General features: G+C 32.3%; 2 protein-coding genes across 2 annotated transcripts in view; both read left to right on the top strand.

The window, feature by feature from the left end:
* Nucleotides 1-6,723, top strand: part of LOC107613079 (eukaryotic translation initiation factor 2D) — a gene marked incomplete at its 5' end in the record, with an annotated part of 17,503 nt that extends 10,780 nt beyond the window's left edge. The window contains 3 exon segments of the mRNA XM_016314928.2: nt 69-177; nt 996-1,641; nt 6,376-6,723. Of these exon segments, the coding sequence (XP_016170414.1) occupies nt 69-177; nt 996-1,641; nt 6,376-6,497 (877 nt within the window). The 3' untranslated portion in view covers nt 6,498-6,723.
* LOC107613513 (methylthioribose-1-phosphate isomerase) overlaps nt 10,561-12,747 on the top strand; it is a 5,848-nt gene continuing 3,661 nt past the window's right edge. The window contains exons 1-3 of the mRNA XM_016315551.2: nt 10,561-10,865; nt 11,960-12,015; nt 12,353-12,511. Of these exons, the coding sequence (XP_016171037.1) occupies nt 10,776-10,865; nt 11,960-12,015; nt 12,353-12,511 (305 nt within the window). The 5' untranslated portion in view covers nt 10,561-10,775. The remainder of the gene's footprint in view (nt 10,866-11,959; nt 12,016-12,352; nt 12,512-12,747) is intronic.

Raw genomic sequence — 12,747 nt, 5'->3', positions numbered from 1 at the left:
ATCCCCCCCCCCTCTTTCTTTCCTTTAACAATTCATAAATAATAAATGTTTGTCTTTCTTTGCTGTAGGTCGAACCACGTGTTGCCATGTAGGCCTTCAGGAGTGACTTTAGACATCAAGAAATCGTCCTACAAAAAGTTATCAAAGTGGTTACAAGCAAAATCCTCCTCTGGCTTGGTATGTTATCTGCTGTTTTCTTTTGATTGAAGAAATGGAATATTCATTTGCCAGTAGAAGCTTACTGAGATTGACTGAGGAGTTTCTTATTGTTTATATAATGTAAAATTAAAATTAAAATCTAGAATGTGCTAAGTAGGATTTGGCACCTTTTGCAATTTTGGAGTTGCTTCTTAGAATTTTGATAATTTGAAATATGAATAGGAAGTTGGACTGGAGCAGTTCTAATTCCATGTGTATAGTACCATTTGAAGTCGTTAAAACGAGAGCTGACTAAAGTCTGAATATTAAACTGTGGATTCAGCATTCTAAATTATATGATGCAAGTTACGAACTTGCAACCTATATTGCCTTTGTGAAGGGATATAGCTCCTCTAAATTGAGGATGATTGTACAGTCAGAAGTGAGGGATTACCACCCTTGGATCAATATTTTCCATTATATGTGGAACACCAGAACCCAAGAAATGATCCAAATGGTAGTTACCCTCACTTTCTTACTATCAACATGCTCATGATACAAGAGCCAAATCTGGGCTTTTCTTATCATGTTGCCTTTTTATTATATTTGCGTTGAGATATTGATTTGGGGCTAATTAATGGTGGTTGCTTTATTTTGATTTTTCATGTATTTGAGTAAACTTAATTTTGCATTATAAGACAAATAAAGTATATTAGATTATCTGTGTGATATACACTGTGTTAGTGTTACTTTCCGATAACTTTTCCTCTGCTCGTAATTCATTTGCACGTTTATTTATTTTGCCATGCTATATCTGGATAACTGGATTCTTCCTTCATGCTTTACATTTTGTGCAGATATCAGTGAAAGAAGATAAATACAAAAAAGAAGTCATGTTACTTTCTGTAAATCGAAACCATGCTGATTATTCATCCTTTAAGCCAGAGAAAAGGCCTGTGGAGAAAAGCGACCAGCCCAACGTTCAATCTGCCAAGGAAACTCGTTCATCTAAAACTCTTGAAGTGGCTGAAATCTACAAGCCAAGTGTACATGTCAATCCCATATTTTCATCTGTAGGAGCTGATACAGGAAAGCTTTTTAGTGCTTCTGAAGCTTCTGAAATTGTCTTCAAATACATTGAAAAGGAAAATCTCGTAAAGCCTACAGATAAATCAATGGTTGTTCTAGATGTGGTATTGTGCGATGCATTGTTCAAGGGGGCTATTAAAAAGGGTTCAACGTATCCTACAGAAGTTCACAAGAAAGATATAGGGCCAACATTTGTGAGCCGTATGCAGCCTCACCATGTTGTGACGAGGGGAAATGAATCTGTAGTACGTAAAGGCGCCCTTAAAACAATTCAGCTAGTGACGGAACGGCGGCAAGGTAACAAGAAGGTAACCAAACTCTCTGGTATGGAAACTTTTCTTATAGATGCTGAAGCATTAGCATCAGAGCTACAGAAGAAGTTTGCTTGCAGTACCACTGTCGGAGAACTACCAGGTATATTTCTTGGTCTCATTAATTTGTGTTATACGAGTGCACTATGTAGTATTGACCTCAAGGTACATGGGATCTATAACCAGAAGAGTTCATATATGTAGAGTCCCCGTCATTGTCTCAATATATATACAAACTTACTGCCATCTTTTTAAAAGAAATAAAAATAACTACATAACCTTATAAACAAGTACCGTAATTCTTCATAATACTAATTTTTTTTATATTTTTAACTAAAGAATTATTGTTATTATTCTTTTAAAAGATTTAAAAAGCAAACTAAGGCTGAGAAGAGGGGTTTGGTAACAGAAAAGAGGCAAAATTTTGTGGCAATGTACAGTTTTAACCATTGTTTTTACTATTTGGCTGGAACGCAATGCACCCACTGACAAACTTGTTTTATGGGATAGAATTAGACGCCTAGAGTCTAGTTCGTGTAAAGCTCATGATTTTTATATGGGACTTTTCCTCTCGGACATGTTGAGAGATTGGAAAGTTATACTTTATAGATAATCTTTTTTCCTTTTTTTAGCTTTTGCTTTTGTGAAACCCTTATTCCCCAATTTGTATTATCCTTCTCCTCATCTTAATCAAATTCTTTACTTTATCAAAGAAAAACAGGCCCAGAAGTGGGTGTTATGCTGGTTCTTCCAAATGCATATTAGGTAATAGGTACTGCTTGCAGCATTTTTTCATGCATAATATTGCATATAATGCTGATGCTTGATGAGATTATCAAAATCTCATTTTGGCCTCAATTTCTCTATATTCCCCAGCAGCTATACCTACCTTTATCCTTTTTGTTGGGCATGGTATTCTGGTAGTTGATCTCTCTCTACAAGTAATATTTTGCACTCTGGTGCTTTAGAGGATCAGGGCTGTATAAGAAACTCAATTTATTTTATATAATTGTGACTTCTAGAACTGTTTTCCAGCCAAAGAACTGGGCACTGTCATGTCATAAAATTTACTAACACTTATGGTTAAATATGTTGCAAAGGTTTGATCCTTTTATCAATTGCCATGCTCTGGACCTGAAATATCTTAAGTGCAATGTTTCAGGAATGTTAAAACAAATGCACTGATTTAAGTCTCAAATCTGGGGTTTTGGGGTTTATCTATAGTGACCGGATTTGGGTTTTATTAGTGCATCTGTGTTGAGATTATTGGAATGATATGTTTCAACAACTTCAAGGTTAGGTATAACATGGTAAAACCAAATCATCATCTCAGAGTTAAGAATTAATGAATGAGAGTTAAAACAAGGACTAATATCTTGTAGTGCATTTTATTTTAGTGATGAATCCCCCCCCCCTCTTTCTTTCCTTTAACAATTCATAAATAATAAATGTTTGTCTTTCTTTGCTGTAGGTCGAACCACGTGTTGCCATGTAGGCCTTCAGGAGTGACTTTAGACATCAAGAAATCGTCCTACAAAAAGTTATCAAAGTGGTTACAAGCAAAATCCTCCTCTGGCTTGGTATGTTATCTGCTGTTTTCTTTTGATTGAAGAAATGGAATATTCATTTGCCAGTAGAAGCTTACTGAGATTGACTGAGGAGTTTCTTATTGTTTATATAATGTAAAATTAAAATTAAAATCTAGAATGTGCTAAGTAGGATTTGGCACCTTTTGCAATTTTGGAGTTGCTTCTTAGAATTTTGATAATTTGAAATATGAATAGGAAGTTGGACTGGAGCAGTTCTAATTCCATGTGTATAGTACCATTTGAAGTCGTTAAAACGAGAGCTGACTAAAGTCTGAATATTAAACTGTGGATTCAGCATTCTAAATTATATGATGCAAGTTACGAACTTGCAACCTATATTGCCTTTGTGAAGGGATATAGCTCCTCTAAATTGAGGATGATTGTACAGTCAGAAGTGAGGGATTACCACCCTTGGATCAATATTTTCCATTATATGTGGAACACCAGAACCCAAGAAATGATCCAAATGGTAGTTACCCTCACTTTCTTACTATCAACATGCTCATGATACAAGAGCCAAATCTGGGCTTTTCTTATCATGTTGCCTTTTTATTATATTTGCGTTGAGATATTGATTTGGGGCTAATTAATGGTGGTTGCTTTATTTTGATTTTTCATGTATTTGAGTAAACTTAATTTTGCATTATAAGACAAATAAAGTATATTAGATTATCTGTGTGATATACACTGTGTTAGTGTTACTTTCCGATAACTTTTCCTCTGCTCGTAATTCATTTGCACGTTTATTTATTTTGCCATGCTATATCTGGATAACTGGATTCTTCCTTCATGCTTTACATTTTGTGCAGATATCAGTGAAAGAAGATAAATACAAAAAAGAAGTCATGTTACTTTCTGTAAATCGAAACCATGCTGATTATTCATCCTTTAAGCCAGAGAAAAGGCCTGTGGAGAAAAGCGACCAGCCCAACGTTCAATCTGCCAAGGAAACTCGTTCATCTAAAACTCTTGAAGTGGCTGAAATCTACAAGCCAAGTGTACATGTCAATCCCATATTTTCATCTGTAGGAGCTGATACAGGAAAGCTTTTTAGTGCTTCTGAAGCTTCTGAAATTGTCTTCAAATACATTGAAAAGGAAAATCTCGTAAAGCCTACAGATAAATCAATGGTTGTTCTAGATGTGGTATTGTGCGATGCATTGTTCAAGGGGGCTATTAAAAAGGGTTCAACGTATCCTACAGAAGTTCACAAGAAAGATATAGGGCCAACATTTGTGAGCCGTATGCAGCCTCACCATGTTGTGACGAGGGGAAATGAATCTGTAGTACGTAAAGGCGCCCTTAAAACAATTCAGCTAGTGACGGAACGGCGGCAAGGTAACAAGAAGGTAACCAAACTCTCTGGTATGGAAACTTTTCTTATAGATGCTGAAGCATTAGCATCAGAGCTACAGAAGAAGTTTGCTTGCAGTACCACTGTCGGAGAACTACCAGGTATATTTCTTGGTCTCATTAATTTGTGTTATACGAGTGCACTATGTAGTATTGACCTCAAGGTACATGGGATCTATAACCAGAAGAGTTCATATATGTAGAGTCCCCGTCATTGTCTCAATATATATACAAACTTACTGCCATCTTTTTAAAAGAAATAAAAATAACTACATAACCTTATAAACAAATACTGTAATTCTTCATAATACTAATTTTTTTTATATTTTTAACTAAAGAATTATTGTTATTATTCTTTTAAAAGATTTAAAAAGCAAACTAAGGCTGAGAAGAGGGGTTTGGTAACAGAAAAGAGGCAAAATTTTGTGGCAATGTACAGTTTTAACCATTGTTTTTACTATTTGGCTGGAACGCAATGCACCCACTGACAAACTTGTTTTATGGGATAGAATTAGACGCCTAGAGTCTAGTTCGTGTAAAGCTCATGATTTTTATATGGGACTTTTCCTCTCGGACATGTTGAGAGATTGGAAAGTTATACTTTATAGATAATCTTTTTTCCTTTTTTTAGCTTTTGCTTTTGTGAAACCCTTATTCCCCAATTTGTATTATCCTTCTCCTCATCTTAATCAAATTCTTTACTTTATCAAAGAAAAACAGGCCCAGAAGTGGGTGTTATGCTGGTTCTTCCAAATGCATATTAGGTAATAGGTACTGCTTGCAGCATTTTTTCATGCATAATATTGCATATAATGCTGATGCTTGATGAGATTATCAAAATCTCATTTTGGCCTCAATTTCTCTATATTCCCCAGCAGCTATACCTACCTTTATCCTTTTTGTTGGGCATGGTATTCTGGTAGTTGATCTCTCTCTACAAGTAATATTTTGCACTCTGGTGCTTTAGAGGATCAGGGCTGTATAAGAAACTCAATTTATTTTATATAATTGTGACTTCTAGAACTGTTTTCCAGCCAAAGAACTGGGCACTGTCATGTCATAAAATTTACTAACACTTATGGTTAAATATGTTGCAAAGGTTTGATCCTTTTATCAATTGCCATGCTCTGGACCTGAAATATCTTAAGTGCAATGTTTCAGGAATGTTAAAACAAATGCACTGATTTAAGTCTCAAATCTGGGGTTTTGGGGTTTATCTATAGTGACCGGATTTGGGTTTTATTAGTGCATCTGTGTTGAGATTATTGGAATGATATGTTTCAACAACTTCAAGGTTAGGTATAACATGGTAAAACCAAATCATCATCTCAGAGTTAAGAATTAATGAATGAGAGTTAAAACAAGGACTAATATCTTGTAGTGCATTTTATTTTAGTGATGAAATTGTTATCAAAGTTTCTTTGAGGGATTAATATGCATAAACTTGAAAATGTAATATTCTCTTTTGACACATTTCTATGTCATCTATCCTTCTTTTTGCTGTTGTGACTGAGTAGGGAGTAAATAGTTTCATGGTAGACATGATATATGATAGAAGTCAATGACGACGTTCGATTCTATGACCGGCACTATGAAGATTGATCGACAGTAAAAAAAAACGTAGAAAGTAAACTGAATTTGGATAGATGAAGATGTTACTTTGGATATTTGGCCTCATTATATAAGGTAGGATTAGGAGTTAGTGCATTAAAGATATAGTTGGGGTAACATTTATTGTTGAAAAGGTGATAGTATACCAGAGGTGGGGGTAGAATTAGAGAAACCATAAGTGAAACTCTTAAAAGGGATCAATAATAGTTTGAATGTAAATATAAGCTTTACTGAATATTATGACATATTCTGGTTTAAAGTTTGATAAAATTCTGTTCTTGCAGGTAAGAAAGGGCAAGAAGTTTTGGTTCAAGGTGGAGTAATTGATGATTTGGCAAAGCATTTGATTGAACAATATGGAGTTCCAAAAAGATACATAGAAGTTCTTGATAAAACAAAGAAATGAACTTGACATAAAGTGGCTGTTTGTAACACCCCATTTAGTGTTTTTGCGTAGATGTTGAGAGTTCTATGAACTTTTGTACTATTTGGTACCCCGTAATTAATAGAAATAGAAATGTGATAATGGTTCTATGTTTCATTCCAGAAAAAGTTTGTCATTTTAAAAAGTTTTCTTAAATTCTGAATGGGAATGATGATCATTCAGATCAATAAGGTCAACACTTTTTCATATGATATTTTATGTAATCTGATTAATTTTTTTTTCGGTGACAATCAGATTAATTTATTTTGGTTGAAGTTATTGTAGGGATCTCCATGCATGTTCATATATGTTCTTCGATACTAATCTTGTAATTGAGTTAAAGCTTTGAGTAAACACCCAACCCGGTCCCTATCCATATCAAATTAGAACAACGCGATCCTTCACCAAAAAAGTAACCCACGCCGATCTCTGTCTATATATAAAATAATTTATCGCGCCCTCTCCCATGTATCTCCGTCCATAGACAGAGATCGGCGTGGGTTATTTTTTTGTGAGGGATCGCGTTGTCCTAATTTAAAATGGACAGGGATCGGATTGGGTGTTTACTAAAAAAAATATTTAAATTAGTAGTGTCAAAAAATATTACAAATTTAATATTATAAAAAAATTATATAAAGATTAGTTGACTAATTTTTAAAATTTTACTACAATTGATATTTTAGAAATTATTTTTAGTAAGTATAGAAATAAAAGTGGTGTTTTGTCTAATATTGATATTTGACAATTGAATACGCAAGGAATGTTACTACAGCGTCGTCAAAGATTCGTCCAAGCATGGCACACATATAGTGTTCAACACGTATTTTGTGTTTTAGTTATGACTTATGATCCATCTTATATATTAGACCTGTTCCACCTATAGCAATATCCAAATTTTTTCAATAAAAGGTCAATTCTCAACAAAAATATCCAAAATTTTTTTTATAGAAAAAATTAAGCCATGATATTCTTTCATTTTTAAATTAATTCTTATTCAATTTATTAAAATTAATATATTAAAAAAAATTCACCTAAATATATTAATTTTTCAATAAATTCAAAAAGTTAAAAGATTTTAATAATGTAGATATAGAACTTATTTTATACAATTATATTATCTTAACACAAAAAATTAATCACCATATAAAAATAAGTTTAATATTAATTAAAAAATACTTTTTTTGTTATGAAAAAATTAATTTTTTTATTAATGACAAATTTATTATTCTCTTATATCATATTTTGTTTTCTTTGGAAAGTATAGAACCTAACTTTGCTTCGTGGTTGTTCGCCAGTGAAAAAATAAAGAAGTTAATAGGAAATTTCGAATATAACTAGTTCATTACTAAGGGTATAATAGATATTTTACCAATTTTTTTTACTAAAATCTTTTCACATAGCCAACGTGAAACATCTTATGACCAAGGTAATATTCACTAATTTTATTGTGTATTATCAATTTTTTTACTTTTGTGTAATTCTTTTCCATCAATCTTCTCTTATCTTTTATATCTTTAACACTTATGTTGCATTATTTGTATTTATTACACAATGTGTCAATATAACAAATGATTCAATATTTTAGTACATATTTTTTCATGTTATATCAATTATGAAGTCCGAACACTTTTACTGATTTACTGTATCGGATGAATATCGAGAAGTATCATATTTAAAATATATTCAACATATAAAAGTGTCATATTTTTAACTAATTATATTTTAATAAAAAATAAAAAATTTGTAATATTTTTTGACACTATTAATTTTAATATTTTTTTTAGTAGACACCCAACCCGGTCCCTGTCCATTTTAAATTAGGACAACGCGGTTCCTCACCAAAAAAGTAACACACGCCGGTCCCTATCTATAGGGCTGCACATGGATTGGATAATATCCGCATATCCGCAGTAATTATCCGCATCCGATCCGAATTTTGCGGATATTATCCGATCCGCAGAGCCATCGGATCGGATCGGATCCGCACTATGGTCGGATCGGATTGCGGATTTGGCAGTGATATCCGCGGATCCGATCCGCAAATCCGCATATCCGCACATCACATATAAATAACATAGTTTAAGAAAATAAACCCTAATGTGATATGAATTTTAGTGTGTTATTTATGAATTTTATGATATTTTGTTATGTTGTACTTCAACTTAGAATAATTAAACTTAAATCTTGTGTTATTATTTTGTTTTTGTTATTCAAAAGAACTATTATTTTAGGAGTAAATAGGTTTAAACAGATAAAAAAATGAATTTTTTGGATTTTTTTTGTAAAAATAGCCAAATAGAATCTTAAAATAGTTTTTTTTTTTAATTATGCAGATATACCCGATATCGGATCGGATCGGATCCGGCCTAAAAAAATGCGGATATCGTATCCGATCTGATCCGATGAGTGCAGTGCGGATCGGATAGAATTTTAGGTTATATCTGATCCGATTCGATCCATGTGCAGCCTTACCTGTCTATGGACGGGGATACATGGGAGGGGGCGCGATGAGTTATTTTATGCATAGACAGGACTGACGTGGGTTACTTTTTTGATGAGAGATAGCGTTGTTCTAATTTGATATGGATAGGGACCGAGTTGAGTGTTTACTCTAAAGCTTTCGATATTTGCTTTTCTTGCTTTTAATTACTCTTCAACCAAATGCTATAAATAAAGAGAAAGTATGAGGAGCTAATATTATTAGTGTACAATGTCTACAATTCATCCATACAATACAAGTTGATTATGTGAGAATTGGTTTTATTTCAATACCTCAACTAAAAAAATACTTTTATGCGTAAAATTAAAATTTTTCTAATTAACAAATTCATCATTCTAAAAACATATCGGTCATAATAATTATTTTCTATAGTAAGCTTTGGGAAATTAACATGCACAATTCTTTAGTTTAATAATTCTGTTTCCATTTTGGTATCCAAACCAAAAATTTTGATAGAATATTAATCTCCCTAAAAATGGTAAAAAAGATTCTTATATTTCTCAAATTACTCAAATGTAGGACAATATAATTTATACTTTGTTCTTGCATATAAACCATACATTTGTTTACCAGTAATAACTTGGCAAAACATCAATCATTGTTAGACGAGTATTTAGCATTTATTTTTTTTGGTGTCTAAGTATTTTGTATTTATAATTGATTGTTCAATATATTTTCGCTCCTCATACTTTCTCGGATGAATGATATAGAATTATAGTTGAAAGTTTACATCCTAAATTGTTAGGGCCACATTTTTTATTCATAAAAGTACACCTCCAAAAATAAAGGTGGTAAAACGGGTCGATCTGTATATTTTTGTATATATATATATATATTTAAATTATTTGACTTATTTTTTAAAATAAAAAAATTGACAAAAATTATTTTTAATAATTTTATTAAAATTAAAAATAAAAGAAAATAATGAATTTAAATATCGAAAACAACTCAATTTTTTTGTTATGGAACCCATGAATGTGATATACGTGGATATGGAAATAGAGCGTGCTAAACTAAATTATGGGACAGTTTTATGTGAGTGGCAGGAGTTAGAATTCAGACCCTACAAATTTTGTGTTGGCAAAAATTGCTTAACAAATCGGAGAGTCCGATTGGCAGGAGCTAAAATTTGAATTTCACAGCATACAAATTGGACGGTACGTTTTGTATATATATATAAATTTTTGTATGAATTCGTATTCTTAACTACAACTCAAACCATCCGACAAGTTATGAAGAACTCATATGGTCCGATTTGTGGTGTTCTGACACCACACACAGATCAAACACCTCTTTTCTCCATAACTACGTTTAACCCAATTTTTACTTCCATATTAAAATTAAAAAACGTATCGAAAGCTATATATTAAATTTTTAATAATTTTATTGTATATTTAATTAAATCAGTTCAATTACGATTCAATTTTGTTAAATCATTTAACCATAAATCGATTCGGTTATTTGATAAAATATCCGGTACCTTTGGGGAAAAAAAGAAGCTAATGAAGGCATAAAGGCATCAGCTGGCGGCGAATCTTCTTTATTAATTGTACAGTAATAGAATAATAAACACATGATATTCATCACTGGTCCCTGGTCAGGTTCATTGCACGCATCTTTCCATGCCACTCTTTTACACTGCAAACTGATACTTCAAAATTTAAACTTAAAAAGGAAGAAAACAAAGCAGGGCTTTGGGTCTCAATTCTTCCAATTTCCTCATTTCCGGGAACTCAACCACCGAACCCTAAAACTCAACCATGGCGTCTTGTGGTTCCAACGGAGTTGAATCCCCAAACACGCTCCAATCCATATGTTACAACCGCGGTTCCCTTCAGCTTCTCGATCAGGTTCAACTCATTCCCCTAATTTTCTGTGGAATTCTAAATTTCATTAGTTTTCACGTGCCTTTTTTACTTTAACTGGAAAAAGGTACTCCCCTTTCACAATTTTTTGTTATATTAGTTGTCTTAACTCAAAGCTAATGATTAATTATGGAATAACTTTATCAAATTGTCCTTGTTTAATGGGTTTATTGCACTGGTTAAAAATCAAGAGAGGAAAAGTATGCATTGAGAAGATAAAACTTCACGTTTTTAATACAATAGCTGCAAAACTTTTTAGTTCTTGATTTCTTAACGAATGTTTATAATAAGCGCACATGTTCTTTTTTAATCTGTGATAATCTTGCTTTGATTGTAACATAAAGGTAAAATTAAGTTTTACATCGCAATGTGGAAAACAACAAATACTCTGAAATAGACTGAGTATACTAATTACAAACTAGCATTATGTTTGTCACAACATTTGAACTTCACGTTTCATGAAATTTGGTAAAATAGTCAAATTATATGGATTTATCTAACCAGGGCCCCTAGAGCATTGGTTAAGAAATACAATGTAAATTTTTTGGTAAAACATCTTTTTTGAGAAGCTAAAATTTACATTTTAGTTATCTTTTTTTTTAAAAGATCTTTTAGAGAAGTAAAAGTAATTTTATATTTGGATATCTCATGTAAAAAAGTATTTTTATCAATCAATTATGTTTGGATATAATAATATAAAAGTACTTTTTTATTTATTTATTACATGAAAAACATCTTTTTTTAAAGAAAAAAGATCTTTTTTAGCTTCTTTAGCTTCTAAAAAAAATGATTTTTTTTAGTGTTTTTATTTTTATTATTACAAATTTGCCAAACATGTTAAAAAAAAAAATTTCTATCAACTTAATAGCACTCAAGCAAGCACTAAATGTAGTAAGCATGCTAAAAGTTGAAAAACTTTTCTAATTGTATTATCCATTTATCCTTAGGTAGTGCCTAGAAAAACCCATATGATATACATTTCATTAGTTTTACAATTTTAATTTTCTAGCCTGTATGTGTGCTTGGTCAATGTTTTCTTCAATATTTACATACTGCTGCTACCCATCCTTCTAATGCAGAGGAAGCTACCTCTGGAAACAATTTTTTTGGACATAAAGGATTCTACTGATGGCTGGTAAGATACTATTGTAGTTGATTTTTATAAGAGAGAAACTTTGTCTCCACCATATCTTGTGTGCGGATTTCGGTATTCCGATCTGCATTTATGTATGGTACAACAAGAAGTCAGAATGTGATTGTTGCAGATGTAGTTTTAGTTATTTTTTTAATCTGACTTGATTTTCTGGCTTGTTTTAATTGCATCAACTATCAAGCACCTCTGTGCTGTATTTCAGTAGAGTTGTAACAGTTTCATTCAGAAATGAAGGAAAAAGAGCTTGTAGAAACTAGAATCTTTGTTATGGTCGTCTTTAGGTCTTCTCAATCTATCCAACTGTTCTTGACACTCTTAGGAATGCCATACGGGATATGGTGGTCCGGGGAGCACCTGCTATTGCCATTGCAGCCGCACTCTCTCTGGCTGTTGAGGTGTCTAATCTAGGTTCTTTTAATGGGTCGCCTGGTGATGCTGCTTCCTTGTTGCAAAGCAAGTTAGAATATCTTGTCTCAAGGTACTTCTGAATTTCAATTCTTTTGTATTACTAAGAGAACAACATAATTATTGTTGTTATTCAAATTTCAAAGTATGCTTGGTAAATAGCAGTTGCCATATTGATTTTGACACTCGTCTTAAGAAGTTGAGGTGCTTCCTATGAAGTGCGTTCATGAGTAGTTGTTGTTGTTGTTGTTGTTGTTGTTTTTTTTTTTTTTTTTTTTTTTTTTTTTTTTTTTTTTGGGGTTTTTTTCG

The sequence above is a fragment of the Arachis ipaensis genome, chromosome B08 (genome assembly GCF_000816755.2).
Source record: "Arachis ipaensis cultivar K30076 chromosome B08, Araip1.1, whole genome shotgun sequence".
Classification (NCBI taxonomy): domain Eukaryota; kingdom Viridiplantae; phylum Streptophyta; class Magnoliopsida; order Fabales; family Fabaceae; genus Arachis; species Arachis ipaensis.
Note: the sequence above shows the minus strand (reverse complement) of the source record. Positions and strands in the feature narration are given on the sequence as shown.